The 23,849-nt window shown below is 45.0% G+C and overlaps 2 protein-coding genes, 1 long non-coding RNA gene and 1 pseudogene across 3 annotated transcripts in view; all 4 read left to right on the top strand.

Annotated features, from left to right (window-relative positions):
- The first annotated feature begins 273 nt into the window (after window positions 1-273).
- Window positions 274-3,799, top strand: LOC127535485 (uncharacterized; annotated as a pseudogene).
- Window positions 3,800-4,325: 526 nt separating this feature from the next.
- Window positions 4,326-4,942, top strand: LOC127535580 (uncharacterized). Its single transcript, XR_007944446.1, has 3 exons — window positions 4,326-4,350; window positions 4,438-4,521; window positions 4,855-4,942. It is a non-coding gene; the product is annotated as an uncharacterized LOC127535580 (long non-coding RNA).
- Window positions 4,943-6,126: 1,184 nt separating this feature from the next.
- The window catches only part of LOC127535519 (serine/arginine repetitive matrix protein 1-like), a 91,985-nt gene continuing 74,262 nt past the window's right edge, over window positions 6,127-23,849 (top strand). Inside the window, exon 1 of the mRNA XM_051953767.1 lies at window positions 6,127-6,362. Within this exon, the coding sequence (XP_051809727.1) occupies window positions 6,304-6,362 (59 nt within the window). The 5' untranslated portion in view covers window positions 6,127-6,303. The remainder of the gene's footprint in view (window positions 6,363-23,849) is intronic.
- On the top strand, window positions 7,235-13,683 carry LOC127535520 (uncharacterized). Its single transcript, XM_051953769.1, has 3 exons — window positions 7,235-13,275; window positions 13,393-13,528; window positions 13,607-13,683. The coding sequence occupies exon 1, from the start codon at window positions 7,400-7,402 to the stop codon at window positions 12,998-13,000; it is 5,601 nt and encodes a 1,866-aa protein (XP_051809729.1). The 5' UTR covers window positions 7,235-7,399; the 3' UTR covers window positions 13,001-13,275; window positions 13,393-13,528; window positions 13,607-13,683.

A 23,849-nucleotide genomic window follows, 5' to 3' on the forward strand; every position in this document is an offset into this window, starting at 1 on the left:
CCGAGCATACAGCTCATTTATATTAAGAGATGTAATATTTCTTTTTCTGTTTCTTTTCTGTAATGCAAAAAAGTAACTTGAGTTTTTCACCTTCTTCTAACCACTTAGCTCTAGATCTGATGAAAGCGCCTTTCGCTAAGTTCACGTACATTCTGTCAAGCTCTTCTCTGAGGTTTTTTAGTGTGCTGAGGTCTTCTTCAGATAGATCATGTTTGGAACTTAATAACTGTAGCTGGTTTATTAGAAAATTCTTTTTTCGTCTTTTAGTTTTTTTTATTTCTTTACTACGTTTAATTGCAATTTCTCTAATTTTAAGTTTAAAATATTCCCATTTTTGAATTGGATTCATTTCTCTTTTACCAAATATATCCTTAGCAAGTAATTGTACCCCTTCTTTAAATTTTTGATTGTCTAATATATTATTGTTTAATTTCCAATAGCCTCTTATGTTAGAATTCTCTTTTAATCCTGTTAATCTTAAACTTATTCATTTATGATCAGACAGTGGAGTATGAGTATGAGAAATATCTAAAACAAACTGTAAACTCTGTGATGAGATGAACCAAAGGTCAGTTCTGGACTGTAAACCTCTGCTGGTGTTAGACCACGTTCAGTCTGTGACATTGGGGTTCATAAATGTCCACACATCTGTTAACAAAAGATGATCACTTATAAATGAGGTGGGTTTAAAGCCCAGTAATGATGCAGATCTTGGAGGATGTCTGTCCATGTAATCATCTGGAGCATCATTAAAGTCTCCTCCTATGATAATAGTAGAATCTTTGTATTTTTCCTTTAAAGCGTCCAAAGCTGAAGAGAGTTCAGTAAACATGTCCTTTGCTTGTGATGCTCTGTTTGGTCCATAAACATTACAAATGATAGACATCAAATCATCCACCTTCAAAACTACAATGATCCAGCGGCCTTTGTTTGAAGCTTTGGTTTCCAGAATATCACCATTAAATCTGTTTTAAAGTACTGCCACTCCAGCTGAATAATTGTATACAGGCAGTTATAGTAGCAGCAGCAGTACATGCATCTGCTGATGTGGGACTATTTCTGCCTTTTCAGCTTTTTAAAACACAGAAAATACACAAAGGATTTATCATTTCTTCACTATGTTGAAGCCTTAGTTTATACTGTGGTGAACATTTGTCTCTGTAAAATATTGCACTGACAGATGAAATATCTCTTGTATCTTGTAGTGTTTGCTTAAAAAGTAGTGTGGTTAAATGTAACATTGTCTACATTTTCTAGCAATTTTGATGTTAAAATTAATTAAGGTGCCAGTGCTTTGTTCCATTATCTTACAATCAGTTCTATCAGTCAATTAGGACATCATGATGAGTATAATATCGTTTATTTAAGACATGTTGCATGAGGAAATGTTAACATACCATTAATTACAGTGTCATATTAATTCTCTGTGCTGTGTTAAAGACCAGTTCAGCTACTTTTGCTGCAGACATGTTGAGATTCTTCTTCTTTCTGAGAAAACATGCAGTAGTGCTTTAATTTAGTATCCATTGTCTGGTCTTTAGCCCTTTTATGTTTTGAGTTAGTTGTAGTCAGCAGTGTAAGTAGATTTTTCCCTCTGATGGGGAAAAAATACATAGTGAGGACATTAGATGTGTCTTGTACATGCATGTTTTGCTGCTCATATTGGTGCTTACTGTTTCATAGCAGTGCTTTTAGATAACTGTTGTTTTTTTTTTTCACCAGCCTTTGGACAGCCTTTTGGAGAGCCTCTGGATTGCCCTTGGACATCCTTTGGTCAACCACCACTGCATCACCTCGTATCCTTTCATTCATCCATCCATCCATCCATCCATCCGTTTTGTGTGCCTTGTTCTCTCTCTCGCTGTCTCTCTCTCTCTCCCTGTGTTTGTCTGTCTCTGTTGTGCTCTTGTGCTGTCTTCCAGGATGCCTCGGAAGGGGAGACGCTCCCAGGCCCAGAAGCAGCGCTGGAGGAAGCCGGACGCGTCTGAGATGTCCACCCCTCCTGTCGACGCACCCCACTGCTCCGCTCTCCCCAGTACAAGGTATGTTTACACCCGAACTGACATGCTCACTTGTGCAATACAGAATGTGCTAAGTTGGACACATTCATGGCATCTGCACGATGTTGAATTAAATAAGTGTATTATTTGCTCACAGAAGGTTGGTTCCACCCTGCCAGCCGGACGGTTCTGGGAAGAGCGGCAGGCGCGTGCAAACTTTATTGCACGTAAGTACTCAGCTGTTTTTATCATGAAATATCTTCACAATCATATTTAGTGTACCACCAATAATTACCCGTTGAACACAGATTCTGCTGTTCTCATACAATAATAGAAAATGGTGATTGTTATATGAGCTCTCTTTGTTTGAAATCCGTTTTAAATCCTCTTTTGCTCTGTCTTCTTGTGAACAGGCCGTGGCACCGGTTACCGCCACAAAGCTTTGAAATGGCCAACTTCACCCTTTACTGGGCGCAACCACAAGTTGGTCATTCCTCCTGAGCGCCCTGGAAAGAAGGTATAATTATTAATTGTTGCTGTTTGTTTTCTTAAAAAGTTCTTTTGACTTTCATACTAAAACTGTGGTATTTCTTTTGCAGTTCATTCTTCTTGTCGGGGACTCCCATCTACGTGCTCTTGTAGATGGCTTTATTCAGATGCCAGAGTCTCGGCTGAGCTTTGGCTTCCTGTCGATCCCGGGGGCCTCTGCTGCGGAAATTCGCACTGAGGTTCTGCACGCTGCAGTTCCTCGTGCACCTGATGCCGTCTGCGTCATGGCCCCTGGCAACAACCTGACCAGCACCACTGTTGAGAAGGCCGGTGTTGATTTTGCCAATCTCCTCACCACTTGTGGCAACCGCTGGTCCAAGGTTTTTGTGGTCGACTTTCCTCCCCGCCTGGTCGTTGACGTCCAACACCAGGACCTCCTTCGTCAGGAATACAGACGTGTGGCTGCTCGTATGGGTAAGAGGAAAGAGATTGTTTTCATCCATTCCATTCGCTGAATGAACAAACGAGAAAGACGTGACCTACATTTTAACAATTCTCAAGTATCAATGGATATTTTGGTACAATGATGACTTTTTTTTCCCATTGTTTTTCAAGGTGTAAAGTTCTTCAACGCTGCAGAGCACTTCCCCCTGAGTGATTTGGTGCTGTGGAGCAAGGATGGTGTAAGTGTCGTATGTTGTGAAAAACAGTTGTTGATTGGACAAGTTTGGCTCACGGCAGATGTTTCACTGACATTAAAACTGTTTATGTGTGTTTTTTTATTTCTTATTTATGCAGGTCCATCTGAGTGATCGTGAGGGATGGGGATCCTCGTCCAGTTGTTCTGGTCCGCTGCCAGTGAGCAACTGCTGACACCACCTCCTTCGCCCCGGATCCCTCCTCAGCCTCCAGTTTGGAAAGCTACAGTGAGAGAGAGATTCCCTGCTCCACCCAGCCCGAAACCCCGTGAAGCGGAGAAAATTGGTCAGGGCGGCAAGGTAATTGATAAATTGCTTTATGTTTTTTAGACTTTTTTTTAGACAACTGTGACATCATGTATTGTGATAATAATGGTAATAATATGTGTACTGTGGTAAAAACATTAGTTATAATTCACTTTGCATTGCAGACGAGCCATCCTCAGGAACCTCCCCGGTCCAGAGGTTCACCAAAGCCCAGGATGGCTCAACAGCAGGTTTGTGATTCTTCAGATATTTCTTTCAGATGCTATTGGTTGTTTTTGACAGGACAAACTGTAATTAGTAGTGTCTGCTTTGTGTTTACAGGTGAGGAGAGCTTCCTTCCACTGAACCCCGTCTGGTTCAGCAGCACAGCCCTAAGTGCATGGAGAAAGTGTCTCCCTCCATATGTCTTGGCCTGGCGGATTTCAGTGCCACGGAGAAAGTGTCTCCCTCCCATAAGTCTTGCCTGGCGGATTTCAAGGCTTCCCTAAGCCAAAGAAGGTAAGTTGATTGATTAAAATTTATCTCCCGCGGAAGGATTGTATGAATGCTCAAACGTGTAATTCCTGACAGTTCATTCTGCAGATGTTTTTTTTTTTTTTTTTTAAGTGTCATCTGCAATTCAGTAAAACTCGTTCATAACAACAGCCACAAATAATAACAGACTTGAATCAGCTACACAGAAATGTAGTTGTAAATTGTTGGATAGCTGTTCAACTCCATTTAATTGGTATCTCATTTGGTTGCTGCTGACTCCATTCCACAGGCATCTACATTGTCCACACTGACACTTGCTATGTTTTTTTTCTCATCTGTCATCAGCTGTTTGACTCACCCCCGGCCAGATTGTCCTGCAGTTGGGGCAAGACAGAAACCCTGTTTGTTCTCCCATTGCAAAGGTAAGGATTAGTCCTCTTCTCATCAATATGTATCATCTGACTGAAAATCATCGTCATTTCACTGAAGTTTTGTTGTTCTGTGTTTAGATGGCCAAGATGATGACCCCCTCACCGAATGGACAGGCCTGGACAGCTGATGATGCGGGCTGCAAGCCTCCTTCTCCTGAGAAGGTATATTTACCTCTCTATAATCAATTACAAGAACATTACAAAGCAGCATCTCCATTTGTGGCCATTTTTGTTGTTCCTGTTTTTTTCTGGCACATTTACTGTATAATCACAGTTCTAATGAATCGCTAGCATTAGGAAAATTGAAACTACTAGCTAGCTGGCAGCTAGCAATCTAGCTTATTCAAAGGTTAGCTAGTCGTGAGCTAGATAGATAGCTTTTGGGATAGTTAGATAGCTAGGTTTTAGACAACTGATGCTATTTAGTCGTTAGCCAACTATCTAGCTATTGTGTCGCTTTATTTTTTAAGTGTCACTGTTATTGTCATTTATCAGATGACCCGAACACTAACTCCATCACAAACCAAGTGGCCCTGGTTCATGACAGCTGCATCCACCTCAGCTGATGCACCAACAGACAATGTAAGTTTATTCCTCTATGATAGACCTGTTAGACGATACACAAGTATTTTTTTTGTCAAGTCATGATTGTTTTTTTTTTGTTTTTACTACAGTTAAAAATATTTTTTGGCAATTGAGAGAACTGTTATTTTGCTGGTTACAATACAATAAGCTACCTGTAATGCTGTGTTGTGTGCCTTTGCTTTCACAAAGTAACTCTTGCTTCTAATCAGGGTTTTACATGAGCACTAGCCACTGGCAAAATTCGTGTAGAAAAGGTTTTGGTGAATAAAATATTTACATCACTTGCCATTGGCATGGTGGAAAAAAGTCAATGGAATACTGACTTTGCTATGTAATTGCATTTCACACAAACAGGAAAAGTATGTGGTCCAGGCAGTCTTCAGTAGCCTTCAGTCTGTACAGTAATGTTGATCCCATGACCGTCAACTGTCTGTTAGATGAAACAACTCTGATGCTGCAGTCATAAGTTGTCTGCTCAAAGCACCCTCCTTAAGCCTCCTCACAAACATTGGAGCAAGTCCCATTACATTAAAATAGTAATGTCATGTTGATGTCTACAGAATAGGAGCTACCCAGTTAATTAAATTAGGTGACATAGGGTTATTATGTGTTCATGGTCTCGGAAAAAATGTAAGTCATTATGATCTGTTCAAATGCAATTTCAAGAAAAAAAGAAAATATGTTACAATGCCCTGAAAAAAATCCCAGAGGGAAATTCTACAATAATACAACAAACACAAGACACCTATATATCTATGTACACACACACACTATATATATATATATATATATATATAACACACATTTCATATACACATATACATCTTATGCATGATTGCATTGAACATACAAATATGTATATTAAACTAGCTAAGGTAATAGTAAGCAATAATACGCTAAAATAATACAAGATTTCCATAAACTGGTGAGAGGATGTTCATAATGTTGGAACAATGAAAGTTGTTACTGAAACATTAAATCATATGATCCTTTAACTGAAGAAGCTAGTACTAATGCCGAACTGGAAAAAATTAAGCTGTCTGAATAAATAATGAAAATATAATAATTACTGATCACAATTTGTCATAATTTCAGGATAAAACCAGGAGCGAGAGTCGCCGTGTGGAGTCAGTCCGGGCCAGTCATTCTCAGAATGATAAGAGGTACAAGGTATTTTCCCGCAACCATCAGTGTAGCTGTAATGCGTTGACATTTCTGGCATACCACACTGAGGGCTGTCAGTTCACCAGGACTACACTCGACAGAGTCCTGGCTCAGGGAGACGCGCTGTATGTCGGAGTCAAACAGCAGTTGATTCGCGACAAGACCTTCCAGAGCAATCACCTGGCAGTTGAGGAGATGCCAAAACAAGTCCTCACAGACAGACATTTGTATAATGTCAACATGTGTGACATCAGGTGTGGCTTTTTGAAAACTAAAGTCTCGAGCCCTGGAAGACGGCAGTGGTGGCTTCCGCTTGCCACCCAGCTGGAGTGTCTTTCAGCAGAGGTTAATCAGGCTTTAATCATCATTTCACCCGAGGTTATTGCTGTTTTCCGTGATCAGTCCGGGAGGTATGGAGTGTTTGATTCCCACTCCAGAGACTCAAGAGGATTACCCTCTCATTCCGGAAAGGCGATCGTCATGACTTTTGCGGAACTCAGTGACCTGGCTAACCACCTGCACACACTCTTTAGAGACCGTGGAGACTCCACAAGTTACGAGTTTGTCCCGGTTTCTTTTCAGACTGACAGCCCCAGTGCCTCACATCCTCAACAATCTCCGGAATCCGAGGTTCAACATGAAGTGTCTGAACCTGCTCTCCTCACATTGCAGGCAGAAAGTGGGACGGCTGTCAAAATTGAGGACGTTAAAGGTTCCTCAGCTGTCCCACAAGAAACAAGGCTCTCTAAATTCAACAAAGATCGGAGACGAAAAGCCAAGAGGAGAGCATGTGACAAAAAGGAACAAGTCCAAGAAAAAATTGGGAAAAAAACTTGTGAGAGAATCAGGTATGCCAGCTGTGCTGAATTTCGCAGGAAGAAAATTCAGGCACAGATTAAGTGTGTGCAAAAGAACCGTGAACAACGGCTTTTGTCTTCTAAAAAATACTATGCCAAGTTCAATATCAAAATGCGAGACCGAATAAAAACCAAATACATGACAGATTCTGCTTTTCGGAGCAGGCAAAAAATTATGCTGTCAAGAGGTACAACACGGATCCAGACATTCTGAACAGGCAGAAAAAATATCTTGTCAAGAGGTACAGCATGAATCTGGCCTTTCGGAACAGGCAAAAAAATATGTTGTCAAGAAGTACAACACGGATCCAGCCTTTCGGAACAGGCAGAAAAAGTATGTTGTCCTCAGGTACAGGAAGGATCCAGAGTTCAGGCTACATCATATTCAACGCTGTAGCCTGCTCAGAAGACGCAGGTTGGCTGCCAATCCTGACATGCGTCAGAAGTTGCGCAGAGCACTGAGCATCAGGCGGAAATACCGACAGCTCGGAACCTCTTGCCAACCAGTGCTCACTTCAGTGATGGCAGCGGCAATAGCAGCATTCCGTGAGACCATCAGCCACGGACCAACATACGTCTGCACCGTCTGCCACAGGACTATGTTTCCAAATCAAGTCAAGTCATGCAAGAGAGTTAAATACTCCACCAACATCGACGTGGCACAGGCTTGCTTGACTGGAACGTATGTGCATGTCTGTGACGCTGAGTGCTCCTCCCCTTGCTCCGTGCCAGCAGAGAGACTGCAGGAGTGGATCTGCCACAACTGTGACAGCCACCTCAGCCGTGGGAGGATGCCAACACATGCAGTAGCAAACAATTTAGAGTTGGCACCCATTCCCCTGGAGTTGGCCCAACTCAACGTGCTGGAGAGACAGCTCATTGCAAAAATCCTCCCGTTTGCGAAGATCATCGCATTACCGAAAGGACAGCAGCGAGCAGTCCATGGAGCTGTTGTGTGCGTTCCATCGGAAGTGGAAAGCGTTGTCAACAGTCTTCCACGTCCCCTCCCAGAAGCACAGCTACTGCAGGTGAAATTAAAGCGTCACATTCGATTCAAAGGTTACCAGCACTTCTACACTGTCAACATGAAGAATGTGCTGGTAGCCCTGGAAAAACTCAGAGAGCAGCACTCTGAGTATTCCGATGTGACCATTGATGAACAGGCCACGTTCCAAAATCTCCTCCACGACTCAGACAATGAGTGCACGGATGATGCGCAGTGGGGAGAAGACAGCATGCTCGACGAGGAGCTGCTGGAGGCGGCTGATAGCTACACTGAGCCAGTCTTGGCCGATTTTGTGTCAGCCGCAGGAACGAGTCGGCCAGAAGACGACCAAACACGCAATACTGACATGCCATCACCAAGCACTGAGCTGGAAAACCGGTCCAATGATGTCACGACAGAAACCCTCTTGGAGGAGTCTGCCGATGACATAGACTCTCAGCACGACAGCGTGGATGCTGCCCAGTGGGGAGAAGACATCTTGGACCAAGAGCTGCTACAAGTGTCTGACAGCTACCAGACCAATTTAGCTGCAGACATACCCATCGAACAGCAGGAGGAGCTAAGACCTGGACTTGCTCTGGACACCTGCATGCAGCCACCAGACATTGCGCAGGAAATACTTTCCTATGGAGATGGCATTTTCAGCGTTGCCCCCGCCCAAGGCAACAAACCAGTGGGATTTTTTGCAATCCCCAAACTGGAAGCCATGGCGTTCCCTGTGCAGTTTCCCACGGGAGAGAACACGCTGGATGAAGACCGTCCCATCAAACTTTCACCCAGCAGATACTTTAACGCCAGGCTTTTCGGGGCAGACACGCGGTTTGCCGAGGACCAGACTTACCTTTTCTTTGCGCAGTTTGTAACGGAGACAAACCTCGCGAGAGGAAGTATGTCGATACAAATGCGCAAAGGAAAGATGCGCACAAAAGACGGGCGTGCCATCAAAAACTCCATGCTCCAGGACAAAGAGGAGGTGGAGAGATTAATTCAGGCCAAAGAGGCCATGCGATTTATGCAGCCTCTGAGAGGCACACCCGCATATTGGAATAAAAGCCTGAGAGATTTGCATGCTATGCTCAGGCAACTCGGCAAACCGACGTTCTTTTTGACTTTTTCTGCAGCTGAGATGAGATGGCCTGAAATAATTGGGGTCATCAGATCTCAGCAAGGACAAACACTTGGTGACTTTTCCGAACTGGACTGGAAAGCCAAGTGTGACATTTTGCGCAGTAACCCTGTCACCGTTATGCGCATGTTTGAAAAACGCGTGGATGCCCTTATGGCAAAGTTGATCCTCTCACCAGCGCAGCCGATCGGCGAGGTGGAGGATTATTTTTACCGCGTTGAATTTCAGGCCCGCGGAAGCCCACACATTCACATGCTAGTGTGGGTCAAAGACGCCCCTGTGTACGGCGAGGACTTGGACCACACCGTATGCAGGTTCATTGACCGCCACATTTCCTGCCAGATGCCTGACCCCGAGAAGGACCCGGAGCTCCACAAAATCGTCTCGGAGGTTCAGGTACACAGCAGGAGCCACACCGGCTCTTGCCGAAAGGGAAACGTGGTGTGTCGTTATGGCTTCCCCAAGCTGCCGTTTGATATCACCTGGATCACGGGGCCCTTTGCTGCCGATGTGGAAATGGAAGATGGTCAAGACCAAGAAGAGGTGATGAAGGAACGGAGGGAGCAGATCCGTCGGCAGCAAAGGGAAGCAAAGGAAAAGCTTCGGCACCTGAGAGAGCTCCTCATGGATCCGAAGGCCTCCTTTGAGAGCTTGTCAGATCTCCTCCGTCGATGCGACTTGGAACACGACGCCTATCTGAAGTGCGCCGAAAATCTGACAAGCGGGAGCGTGGTCATGCTGAAGCGGCAGCCAAACGAGTGTTGGGTTAACGCGTATAACCCAGACCTTCTCCGCGCTTGGAACGCAAACATGGACATCCAGTACGTCCTGGACGAGTACTGCTGTGCCATGTACATGATGTCGTACATCACCAAGCCGGAGCATGAGATGACCGAGATCCTGAACTCGGTCGTGAAGACCAGCAGAGAGTCTGCTTTCAACCAAAGTGAGGAAATGAGAAACATCATGCAGGCCTATGCGAAGCACCGAGAGGTCAGCGCCCAGGAGGCAGTGGCTCGCACGTGCAGCTTGCCCCTGAAAAAGTGCTCGCGGTCTGTGATTTTCCTCTCGACGGACGAGGAAGCCATGAAGATGAGTCTTCCTATGAGTCGCCTGAAGGACATGGCACCTGACTCTGAAGAGGTCTGGATGTTGGGGGTACCTGACAAGTACCTGTTCAGACCAAAGACTCTCGAGTTTCAGGGGATGTGCCTGGCTGAGTTTGCATCAGACTATCGGGTAGTCTACGGCGAGCAAGCACAGGGCCCCAGTGCCATTGCCCTTTTGTGTGACAAAGGACATATTGCCAAGAGGACAGCCGGAAAACCAGCAGTCGTTCGATATGCGCGCTTCTCTGAGACCAAGGCGCCAGAGAAACATTTCAGACGACTGCTAAAGCTGTACCTCCCCCACCGATCTGACGACGAACTCAACGACGGGGGTCGCACCTCGTACGAAGAGTTTTACAAATCCCGACACGACGTCAAGGACATCGTTGAGCACAACAGGAAGCGATTCGAGGGACGAGGCGCAGGCATGGATAAGGCACTCCAGAACGTCCAGTTCGGTCCGGTCCTCAACGCTTGGAACACCTTCGCACCCGAGGTTGAGGCGGAACGGCAGGAGTGTCTTGAGCTCCGTGAAAAGATCCCAGACGAGCAGGACGAAGACGCCGTGCCCGACTTTGAAGACCTGAATGTCGGTGAACCCGTTCCCCGAATCGAGGCGCCTCGGTTAAGTCCAGACTTTGTCCGCAAGATGTTTCAGAGTCTGAACGAGACCCAGGCGTGCGTCTTCTACGCTGTGCGCCAGTGGTGCCTTCGGCGTGTGTGGGGCCAAGATCCAGAACCGTTCCACTACTTTGTCTCTGGTGGAGCTGGTTGCGGTAAGTCCCACGTCATCAAGTGCATTCATGAGGAAGCAACGAGGATTCTGCGGCAGCTCCCGAGATTCCGGGACGCAGCTGACATGTCCCAGCCCACTGTCCTTCTGACTGCCTTCACGGGCACGGCAGCCTTTAACATCGCGGGCAAAACGTTGCACTCTGTCCTTAAGCTTCCCAGGTCCCTGGAACCGCCGTACCAGGGCCTGGGCAATGCACTTGATGAACTTAGAGCAACTTTGTCTTCGGTGGAAATTCTCATCATCGATGAGATTTCCATGGTTTCCAAGAAGCTGTTTGCCTACGTCAACTGGCGATTCCAGCAGCTCAAAGGAAACCGAAGACCTTTTGGCGGCATTTCCGTTCTTGCAGTCGGCGACTTTTACCAGCTGCCGCCGCTGGGCAGGGCCAAGCCGCTCTGTGTCTACGAGGAGACAGAGTTCGATCTCTGGAGAGAGCGCTTCACCATGGTCAACCTCACTGAGATCATGCGCCAGAAGGATGACCGAGCGTTCGCCGAACTCCTCAATCGACTGCGTGTCAAGCGCAAGCAAGATCCTCTGTGCGCTGCGGACAGAGGCTTGCTCATGAGAGCCGTCTCTGATGGCAAAGATTGCCCGCCAGGAACGCTGCACGTCTTTGCCACCAACAAGCAGGTAGATGGTCACAACGCAGCCACCGTGGCCTCCCTGCTTAAAGGGGACGTCAAAATAGCGGCCGAGGACTACAGGAAGGATGTCGCTACCGGCAGGAAGGTGCCTGTGCCCAACATCAAAGGCACCAAGAGAGATTTGCCTGACAGCATAATGGCAGCTGAAGGAGCAAGAGTTATGCTGATCAGGAATCTCAACGTGGAGGATGGCCTTGTCAATGGAACCTTTGGGACCATCTCCACCATTCTGCCTGACAGACGTGACCCTAAAGTCGTGAGCTTTCTTGGACTTAGACTGGATAATACCACAGCAGGACAGACTCTCCGCAAAAAGCTTCTGGGCCCCTCGGACGACTTGGTGTACGTCGAGAGATCCGAGGAGAGCATCGGTCGCAAGGGCGGAGTCGTGAGACGTCAGTTCCCCGTCAAGCTGGCCTTTGCGTGTACAGCCCACAAAGTTCAGGGAATGACGGTGACGTCGGCTGTCGTGAGCCTGAAACGCATGTTTCAGCCAGGCATGGCGTATGTGGCGCTTAGTCGCACCACTTCGCTTCAGGGTCTCACCATCACTGATTTTGATGAGACAAAAATCTATGCCGACCCTGCCATTACGACAGCTTTGGAAGACATGCGCAGCGCGAGTTTCCAGAGTGTTACTCCGCTGTTGCACCGCTTCAACCGGACGGAGCGACCAGACGCAGAGGTGACAATCGTCCATCATAACACCCAAGGGCTTCCATCTCACATGGTGGACCTGAAGTTGCATCACGAACTCAGGTTGGCAGATGTGCTTTGTCTCACCGAGACACATCTGTCAGGGTCCTCTGTATCCTCGTCCTTTGATCTGGAGGGATACACTGTGTTTCACCGCAGCAGACAGGCGTGTTACACCACGTGCAGGGACATGGCGTCAAAGGCCGGGGGTGGAGTTGCCGTGTACTGCAGGAGCGCTCTGATGGCGGAGGCGCCGAGCTGCATGGGACGTGTCACAGATCTGGAATGTCTGGTCGTGAAGGTTGAGGTCCCAGTCAAAGTGCTAATAGCAACTGTGTATAGACCTCCAGATTTTGGTTTGCAAAAGTTTCTGCCAAACCTCAACGCTCTCTTGGACACATTGGAACTGTTGGATCACCACCCTATTGTTGTTTGTGGTGACTTCAACGAAGACCTCCTTTCGAGAGGCAAAAAAAGCATAAGAGATGCACTTCTGTCCAGAGGCTACAACCAATTGATCACAGAGTCTACCACAGACAAGAACACTGTGATTGATCACATTTACATTTCCCAACCTGAGAAATGTGTTCAGTCAGGTGTTCTCCAAACGTATTATAGCTATCACAGCCCGGTCTATTGCATTTTGACTGGCTAAAGCCTCACCAGCCAACACTGATTTTGTGTCACACACTCACTTTGTGACACATCAGCGTGTTGTGCTGTCCGATTTTACAGTTGTGTCACACGTTTTTCATGTGGCACATTGTTCTGCTGTGTTTTGTTCTTGCTCTGATTTGTTCTTTGAGTTCCAGGCCTGAGGGGGTCCAGGAGGTGCAGTGGTGAGATCAGACGTCCTCCCACAAGTCCCCTCCTCTCGGACGCCCAGTCCTTTTGGAAGTCTTCTACAGCCTCCCCATAGGCATGTCTCAGGTAGGAACAAGTGTTCAATAGATATTCGTTCTAATCGTGCACATTAATTTACTTAATTGTTGAAAAATGTCAAACTAATTGATTTTAATTTGCCACTCTTGATTGTTCACCTTTTAGAATTTGGACTTGGCTTCCTGTGGTCCAGGGAGCGGGGTGTGTAGTGTGCAGTGTCGGCCGACGGCCTGTATAGGTCCGGTAACGGCTGCAGCTTCACATCTGCTTCCACGACCTGCTACGACGGGACATGCCTCAGGTAAAAACCGCAGTACAGATTTGCACTTGTTTCACATTTCAATTTCCCCAGTTAATTTTGATCTTTTAACACCCACAGACAACACAGAAGACCTCCAGAAGGCTGAAAGAAAAGGCTGAATGTTGTAAATAAAAAATGTATAGTATATGAAAATATTTCAAGTCTGAAGTGTCTTCTTTGGTTGCTATAATAGTACTACATGTACAGTATTTTGTATTGCATTGTTACATTGGTCCTTCTCTCTATGTATATGGGTCATTCCAGAATTGGAGGACAATTTAGGCATCCTAACCTTTGAAAAATCTCATATTTTTCTGTCATATATTTAAGAAAACCAGATAGCAAGCCATCAAATAATGTGATTCGGCCAGCTCAGGCATTAAAGTTACACTTTTTATGAAATGTTTTATTTGATGTGCGCCATGCATAGTACAATCCTGTTATGAATACTCAGGAACCTGAAAAAGTATATTTTTTTCAAAAATGTTTAATAAATCCTTTACCATTAAGTAAAGAAGGCCACATGCACATTGCATAATCAATTAATTTCAGTTAAGACTTGACCTCGATTAATTTAAACAACTTTTGAACTCTGGCATGCCCAACTTTTCAGTATTTGCTTGTTTTTTTTAATTAAATTGCAAATATTTGCTCAAATCTATTTCAAATTAAATCATTCAAACCACTAAAAGTACAATAGGTCAAACCCTCATGAGTTTCGGAAAATCATTTAAGATTATTTTGATAAAAATTATTTGGTAACGGTTGAAATTAGAGTAACAGGGTTGAATGGCTCCATTACTTCTTATTATAGATCATAACATAAATTTGACAAATACTCAGGACCACAGGAATGTTGTTTCATAACATCTTATGCTGTGTATTAACCTGCAATGCCTATCATTCAATTTCTTGCATATTTCAAATATTAGGTTTTGGGGCTTTCTCTTTCATATAGGTGTAACTATAACAAGCTGGAATGTATGATATGAACATATTTTCAATAAAGGATCAGTGAGTAGGAATGATACATCATGTCACTAAGACCACAACTGGACCTGATCAAATATTCAATAGTCAAACATGAAAAACAGTAGTACTGTAGGCAGACATCTATAAAAATGAATGAGGATGTCAAAAGTAGTCATGAACTGATCAATGTCATAGAAAGCTGATGTCCAGGTTTAAATTCCGTGGCTGGCCAGAGCATCCCACACCTCTCTTGCAATGGCCATATGACGTGACGTAACATTCTCTGGAGGACGAATGAGGGACATCACATCCTCAAAGGGATACCAATGAAGATCATCCCTCAATGGCCAGAAGAAACGATTTTCCCCCACTCTGCATACATTTCACCTGGTAGTGGTGCGACAGACCGGAAAACATCAGGTATGTTACGTCCCTAGTCTAGGGGAAACATGAACGCAACATGATAATGCTCTGGACTCAGCCACCCCCAATGAAGCCAGCCTGGAAAAATTCTCAAAAGGTGCACAAAAGGTTTATTCTTTAAACAAAACAAACAAAGGTAACTTAAAACTCCCAGTAACATAAAAATTCTAATTTTATAAAGCAAACTATAAACTGGGGTTTCCCGAATAAACAATTAACAAACTTAGTCACTAACAGGTCTTTGGGCTTCCTGCCCCTACCACAGGATCAGTCTCCAACTATCACATGAACACACAGAGCTGACAACAGACTGCTTCATCGAGGGTGGCCGGATCAGGAGAGAGTGAGCAGGTTGCAGCAGCTGGTTTTTGTAGCCTCCAGGCAGACTCTCAGGTGGCAGCAATCCTCCCAGCAGCCCAATCAGCCTCAGCACCAGGAACTAGTCACAGCTACTGACTCTGCTGGACAGCCACACCCACTCACACGCACACACACACACAGGAGGAGGAGAGGAGACCAAGTTTCTCAACATGAACACTGCACAAAATGACCCAGGGTCATCACAGTAAACCTCTCAGCTTCACACATCCTGAGGAGTGACTTCAATCCAAATTTTGACCAGGTGAGATCCTCCTGTCTCTGCCTTTCAAAATAAAAGCACAGCACAATTTTAAAATAAAAGCCTGCGACGGACCGGAAAATGCCAGTTAAACCTCTCAGCTTCACACAGCGTTTAGAATAAATACGCCGCTCCGGACATGCACCCATCCCGAGCCCCTCCCACGATTTCCGCACCAGCGGGAATTGTCTAGTATTTCCATTACTACCCCAATGTCATTTTTTCTTCACGTTTCTGCCGATTTTCGGTCGCTAACTCGTCCTAGGGCTTTGAGAAAACCAAAGCAAATTATACATCAAAACGTGCGGCTTCATCGGGAATAGTGTGCTATGACTTTTCTTTGAAATTCGTAATTTTTTCGCAGAATTATTCGCAAAAAACTGCGCAAAAAGTCCCATAGGAAATGAATGGGGACTGATGAAAATCTGCTTGAAAAATCCAGTGTTTTCCAAACGCCACTGCTTCGCCATACATTCACCGAGAAGCTTCATTTAACCATCAAAACGCAGTCATTTTTCTTGTATCCGCAGGAATGTAGTTTATGTCAGGCTGAGATTTACAGTTTTTGATCAGTGAGTCCTCAAAAAAGTGAAAATTCTCAAAATCTGCTCTGGTTAGAGTGCGGCATGTCAGTTGGTAGAGTGGAGGAGAGGTGAAAAATTCGCCTGAAAATTTCCCGATCGTATCGCCCTCACGACCAAACGATAAATGTTAGGGGAATGAAATTTGGTCAGATTGTAGACAAATTTCCTGGGATTCAAATGAATCCAAGTTTGAAGACCTAGCTCTTTCTGAAGTGAAATGGCAGGCAGCAGTTTAGAGCAAAGTCGCACCGTTCTCTCCATAGGAACCAATGTAAACTGAATCATCTGGCTCATGGAGGGACAGTGTTTTTTAAATCGCTGTAACTCGGTCATTTCTCACAATATTTGGAAAATAATTACATTTATGGAAAGCCACGGCCTTCCTCTCACTCACGGTCGTTTCGGTTTTCAGCTAGCATTAACGGTTAGCCCACAATTAGCGCCAGAACGAGACGTTGCGTGCTGCTGCTGAGAAGCACTTTTTTGCTGTCTGTGGCAGGCACCGTTGCTATGGGGGCCATAGCAACCGCTCTTACACACGCGCAGGCATGCTCCCACGCACACACACAGACTCATTAGTGTGCCACACCCACCTTCACACCCAATACCTCCACAGGAGCTGCATTTCAGCCTGAAAATCAGTTCAACCTCTCAGCTTCACACAGCCTTTAGAGCAGGGGTGTCAAACTCAGTTCCAACACACCTGATTCAAATGATCAGTCTCGTTATCAGGCTTCTGCTGAGCTTAATGATAGTTAATCATTTGAATCAGGTGTGTTGGAAGAAGGAAACATGTACAACACAGAGGATAGTGGACCTCCAGGAACTGAATTAGACACCCCTGCCATAGAGTAACTCCAATCCAAATATTGACCAGGTCAGATCTTCCTTTCTCTGTCTTTCAAAATAAAATAACAGCACACTTTGAAAACAAAAGCCTTCCACACACCGGAAAACACCAGTTAAACCCCTCAGCTTCACACAGCCTTTACAGTAACTCCAATCCAAATGTTGACCAGGTGAGATCTTCCTGTCTTTGCCTTTCAAAATAAAAGCACAGCACAATTTGCCAGTTAAACCTCTCAGCTTCACACAGCCTTTAGAGTAACTCCAATCCAAATTTTGACCAGGTGAGATCTTCCTGTCTCTTCCTTTCAAAATAAAAGCACAGCACAATTTCAAAATAAAAGCCTGTGACGGACCAAAAAATAACCCTCTCCTGCCCAGCTTTGGACATGCACACATCCCGAGCCCCTCCCACGATTTCCGCGTGCGGGAATTGTCTAGTTAGGGGCTCGGGCTTCGACACGAGCCACTCTCCTCTCCATTGCAAAGCAATGGGAGGAGAGTGGCTCGTGGCGAAGCCACGAGCCACTATTGTTCTCCTGCTGCGTTTATTATTATCTTTTCTTCAACATTCCGCCGTTTTTCGATTCGCTTCTCGTCCTAGGGCTTTGCGAAAACCAAAGCAAATTATACATCAAAACGTGCGGCTTCATCGGGAATAGTGTGCTATGACTTTTCTCAGAAGTTCGTCATTTTTTCGCAGAATTATTCGCAAAAAACTGCGCAAAAAGTCCCATTGAAAATGAATGGGGAGTGAAAAAAATCGGCTCAAAAAATCCACTTTTTTCCAAACGCCACTGCTTCGCCATACGTTCACCTAGAAACTTCATTTAACCATCAAAACGCAGTGATTTTTCTTGTCTCCGCAGGAATGTAGTTTATGTCAGGCTGAGATTTACAGTTTTTGATCAGTGAGTCCTCAAAAAAGTGAAAATTCTCAAAATCTGCTCTGGTTAGAGTGCGGCATGTCAGTTGGTAGAGTGGAGGAGAGGTGAAAAATCCGCCTGAAAATTTCACGATCGCATCGCCCTCACGACCAAACGATAAATCTTAGGGGAATGAAATTTGGTCAGATTGTAGACAAATTCCCTGGGATTCAAATGAATCCAAGTTTGAAGACCTCGCTCTTTCTGACGGGAAATGGCAGGCAGCAGTTTAGACCAAAGTCGCACCGTTCTCCCCATTAGAACCAATGTAAACTGAATCATCTGCCTTATGGAGGGACAGTGTTTTTTAAATCGCTGTAACTCGGTCATTTCTCACAATATTTGGAAAATAATTACATTTCTGGTTAGCCACAGCCTTCCTCTCGCTCACGGTCATTTTGGTTTTCAGCTAGCATTCACGGTTAGCCCACAGTTAGCACCAGAACGAGACGTTGCGCGCTGCTGCTGAGAAGCACTTTTTTGCTGTCTGTGGCAGGCACCGTTGCTATGGGGCCCATAGCAACCGCTCTTACACACGCGCAGGCATGGTCCCACGCACACACACAGACTCATTGGAGTGCCACACCCACCTTCACAGCCAATACCTCCACAGAAGCTGCATTTCAGCCTGAAAATCAGTTCAAACTCTCAGCTTCACACAGCCTTGAGAGCAGGGGTGTCAAACTCAGTTCCAACACACCTGATTCAAATGATCAGGCTCGTTATCAGGCTTCTGCTGAGCTTTATGATGTAAGAAGGAAACATCTAGAACACAGAGGATAGTGGACCTCCAGGAACTGAGTTAGACACCCCTGCTTTAGAGTAACTCCAATCCAAATTTTGACCTGGTGAGATCTTCCTGTCGTTGCCTTTCAAAATAAAAGCACAGCACAATTTCAAAATAAAAGCCTGCGACAGGCTGGCAACGCCAGTTCAACCTCTCAGCTTCACACAGCCTTTACAGTAACTCCAATCCAAAGTTTGACTCGGTGAGATCTTCCTGTTTCTGCTTTTCAAAATAAAAGCACAGCACAATTTCAAAATAAAAGCCTGCGACAGACTGGAAATGCCAGTTAAACATCTCAGCTTCACACAGCCTTTAGAGTAACTCCAATCCAATTTTTGACCAGGTGAGATCTTCCTGTCTCTGCCTTTTAAAATTACTTTACAGCACAATTTGCCAGTTAAACCTCTCAGCTTCACACAGCCTTTTGAGTAACTCCAATCCAAATTTTGACCAGGTGAGATCTTCCTGTCTCTGCCTTTCAAAATTACTTTACAGCACAATTTGCCAGTTAAACCTCTCAGCTTCACACAGCCCTTTGAGTAACTCCAATCCAAATTTTGACCAGGTGAGATCTTCTTGTCTCTGCCTTTCAAAATAAAAGCACAGCACAATTTGAAAATAAAACCTGTGACGGACCAAAAAATACCCCTCTCCTGCCCAGCTCCGGACATGCACATATCCCGAGCCCCTCCCACGATTTCCGCGTGCGGGAATTGTCTAGTTAGGGGCTCGGGCTTCGACACGAGCCACTCTCCTCTCCATTGCAAAGCAATGGGAGGAGAGTGGCTCGTGGCGAAGCCACGAGCCACTATTGTTCTCCTGTTGCGTTTATTATTCCGTTTTATTTTTCACGTTTCCGCCGTTTTTCGGTCGCTAACTAGTCCTAGGGCTTTGAGAAAACCAAAACAAATTATATATCAAAACGTGCGGCTTCATCGGGAATAGTGTGCTATGACTTTTCTAAGACATTCGTCATTTTTTCGCAGAATTATTCGCAAAAAACTGCGAAAAAAGTCCCATAGAAAATGAATGGGGAGTGAAAAAATTCGGCTCAAAAAATCCACTTTTTTCCAAATGCCACTGCTTCGCCATACGTTCACCTAGAAACTTCATTTAACCATCAAAATGCAGTGATTTTTCTTGTCTTCGCAGGAATGTAGTTTATGTCAGGCTGAGATTTACAGTTTTTGATCAGTGAGTCCTCAAAAAAGTGAAAATTCTCAAAATCTGCTCTGGTTAGAGTGCGGCATGTCAGTTGGTAGAGTGGAGGAGAGGAGAAAAATCCGCCTGAAAATTTCCCGATCGCATCGCCCTCACGACCAAACCATAAATGGTAGGGGAATGAAATTCGGTCAGATTGTAGACAAATTTCCTGGGATTCAAATGAATCCAAGTTTGAAGACCTCGCTCTTTCTGAAGTGAAATGGCAGGCAGCAGTTTAGACAAAAGTCGCACCGTTCTCTCCATAAGAACCAATGTAAACTGAATCATCTGCCTCATGGAGGGACAGTGTTTTTTAAATCGCTGTAACTCGGTCATTTCTCAGAATATTTGGAAAATAATTACATTTATGGAAAGCCACAGCCCTCCTCTCGCTCACGGTCATTTCGGTTTTCACCAAGCATTCACGGTTAGCCCACAATTAGCGCCAGAACGAGACGTTGCGCGCTGCTGCTGAGGAGCACTTTTCTGCTGTCTGTGGCAGGCACCGTTGCTATGGGGGCCATAGCAACCGCCCTTACACACGCGCAGGCATGCTCCCACACACACACACAGACTCATTGGAGTGCCACACCCACCTTCACACCCAATACCTCCACAGGAGCTGCATTTCAGCCTGAAAATCAGTTCAACCTCTCAGCTTCACACAGCCATTGTTGCAGGGGTGTCAAACTCAGTTCCAACACACCTGATTCAAATGATCAGGCTCGTTATCAGGCTTCTGCTGAGCTTAATGATGGCTAATCATTTGAATCAGGTGTGTTGTAAGAAGGAAACATCTAGAACATAGAGGATAGTTGACCTCCAGGAACTGAGTTAGACACCCCTGCTTTAGAGTAACTCCAATCCAAATTTTGACCTGGTGAGATCTTCCTGTCCTTGCCTTTCAAAATAAAAGCACAGCACAATTTCAAAATAAAAGCCTGCGACGGATTGAAAACTCCAGTTAAACCTCTCAGCTTCACTCAGCCTTTACTCCAATCCAAAGTTTAACCAGGTCTGATCTTCCTGTCTCTGCCTTTCAAAATAAAAGCACAGCACAATTTCAAAATAAAAGCCTGCGACAGACTGGAAATGCCAGTTAAACATCTCCGCTTCACACAGCCTTTAGAGTAACTCCAATCCAAATTTTGACCAGGTCAGATCTTCCTGTCTCTGCCTTTCAAAATTACTTTACAGCACAATTTGCCAGTTAAACCTCTCAGCTTCACACAGCCTTTTGAGTAACTCCAATCCAAATTTTGACCAGGTCAGATCTTCTTGTCTCTGCCTTTCAAAATAAAAGCACAGCACAATTTGAAAATGAAAGCCTGTGACGGACCAAAAAATACCCCTCTCCTGCCCAGCTCCAGACATGCACACATCCCGAGCCCCTCCCACGATTTCCGCGAGCGGGAATTGTCTAGTTAGGGGCTCGGGCTTCGACACGAGCCACTCTCCTCTCCATTGCAAAGCAATGGGAGGAGAGTGGCTCGTGGCGAAGCCACGAGCCACTATTGTTCTCCTGCTGCGTTTATCTTTTCTTCTTCAACATTCCGCCGTTTTTCGGTCGCTAACTAGTCCTAGGGCTTTGAGAAAACCAAAACAAATTATACATCAAAACGTGCGGCTTCATCGGGAATCCCGGGCTATGACTTTTCTAAGAAATACGTCATTTTTTCGCAGAATTATTCGCAAAAAACTGCCAAAAAATTCCCATAGAAAATGAATGGGGACCGAAAAAAATCGGCTCAAAAAATCCACTTTTTTCCAAATGCCACTGCTTCGCCATACGTTCACCTAGAAACTTCATTTAACCATCAAAACGCAGTGATTTTTCTTGTCTCCGCAGGAATGTAGTTTATGTCTGGCTGAGATTTACAGTTTTTGATCAGTGAGTCCTCAAAAAAGTGAAAATTCTCAAAATCTGCTCTGGTTAGAGTGCGTGATGTCAGTTGGTAGAGTGGAGGAGAGGAGAAAAATCCGCCTGAAAATTTCACGATCGCATCGCCCTCACGACCAAACGATAAACGTTAGGGGAATGAAATTTGGTCAGATTGTAGACAATTTTCCTGGGATTCAAATGAATCGAAGTTTGAAGACCTATCTCTTTCTGAAGTGAAATGGCAGGCAGCAGTTTAGACCAAAGTTGCACCGTTCTCCCCATTAGAACCAATGTAAACTGAATCATCTGGCTCATGGAGGGACAGTGTTTTTTAAATCGCTGTAACTCGGTCATTTCTCACAATATTTGGAAAATAATTACATTTATGGAAAGCCACAGCCCTCCTCTCGCTCACGGTCATTTCGGTTTTCAGCTAGCATTCACGGTTAGCCCACAATTAGCGCCAGAACGAGACGTTGCGCGCTGCTGCTGAGAAGCAGTTTTTTGCTGTATGTGGCAGGCACCGTTGCTATGGGGGCCCATAGCAACCGCCCTTACACACGCGCAGGCATGGTCGCACGCACACACACAGACTCATTGGTGTGCCACACCCACCTTCACACCCAATACCTCCACAGGAGCTGCATTTCAGCCTGAAAATCAGTTAAACCTCTCAGCTTCACACAGCCTTTACAGCAGGGGTGTCAAACTCAGTTCCAACACACCTGATTCAAATGATCAGGCTCGTTATCAGGCTTCTGCTGATTATTTGAATCAGGTGTGTTGGAAGAAGGAAAGATCTAGAACATAGAGGATAGTTGACCTCCAGGAACTGAGTCTGACACCCGTGCTTTAGAGTAAGTCCAATCCAAATGTTGACCAGGTGAGATCTTCCTGTCATTGCCTTTCAAAATAAAAGCACAGCACAATTTCAAAATAAAAGCCTGTGACGGACTGGAAACGCCAGTTAAACTTCTCAGTTTCACACAGCCTTTACAGTAACTCCAATCCAAATTTTGAGCAGGTGAGATCTTCCTGTCATTGACTTTCAAAATAAAAGCACAGCACAATTTCAAAATAAAAGCCTGTGACGGACTGGAAACGCCAGTTAAACTTCTCAGTTTCACACAGCCTTTACAGTAACTCCAATCCAAATTTTGACCAGGTGAGATCTTTCTGTCTCTGCCTTTCAAAATAAAAGCACAGCACAATTTCAAAATAAAAGGCTGTGAAAGACTGGAAACGCCAGTTCAACCTCTCAGCTTCACACAGCCTTTACAGTAACTCCAATCCAAATTTTGACCAGGTCTGGTCTTCCTGTCTCTTCCTCTCAAAATAAAAGCACAGCACAATTTGCCTGTTAGACTTCTCAGCTTCACACAGCCTTTACAGTAACTCCAATCCAAATTCTGACCAGGTGAGATCGTCTTGCCTCTCCTGCTCTGCTCCGGACATGCACACATCCCGAGCCCCTCCCACGATTTCCGCGAGCGGGAATTGTCTAGTTAGGGGCTCGGGCTTCGACACGAGCCACTCTCCTCTCCATTGCAAAGCAATGGGAGGAGAGTGGCTCGTGGCGAAGCCACGAGCCACTATTGTTCTCCTGTTGGCGTTTATTATTATACTTCTTCACGTTTCCGCCGTTTTTCGGTCGCTAACTCGTCCTAGGGCTTTGAGAAAACCAAAACAAATTATATATCAAAACGTGCGGCTTCATCGGGAATAGTGTGCTATGACTTTTCTAAGAAATTCGTCATTTTATCGCAGAATTATTCGCAAAAAACTGAGAAAAAATTCCCATAGAAATGAATGGGGACTGAAAAAAAAAATCCACTCTTTTCCAAACGCCACTGCTTCGCCATACGTTCACCTAGAAACTTCATTTAACCATCAAAACGCAGTGATTTTTCTTGTCTTCGCAGGAATGTATTTTATGTCAGGCTGAGATTTACAGTTTTTGATCAGTGAGTCCTCAAAAAAGTGAAAATTCTCAAAATCTGCTCTGGTTAGAGTGCGTGATGTCAGTTGGTAGAGTGGAGGAGAGGAGAAAAATCCGCCTGAAAATTTCACGATCGCATC

The sequence above is a fragment of the Acanthochromis polyacanthus genome, chromosome 9, assembly GCF_021347895.1.
Source record: "Acanthochromis polyacanthus isolate Apoly-LR-REF ecotype Palm Island chromosome 9, KAUST_Apoly_ChrSc, whole genome shotgun sequence".
Lineage (NCBI taxonomy): Eukaryota > Metazoa > Chordata > Actinopteri > Pomacentridae > Acanthochromis > Acanthochromis polyacanthus.

Coding starts and splice junctions, on each gene's coding strand:
- LOC127535520 (XM_051953769.1), top strand. CDS start 7,400: ATGCGTCAGAAGTTGCGCAGAGCACTGAGCATCAGGCGGAAATACCGA.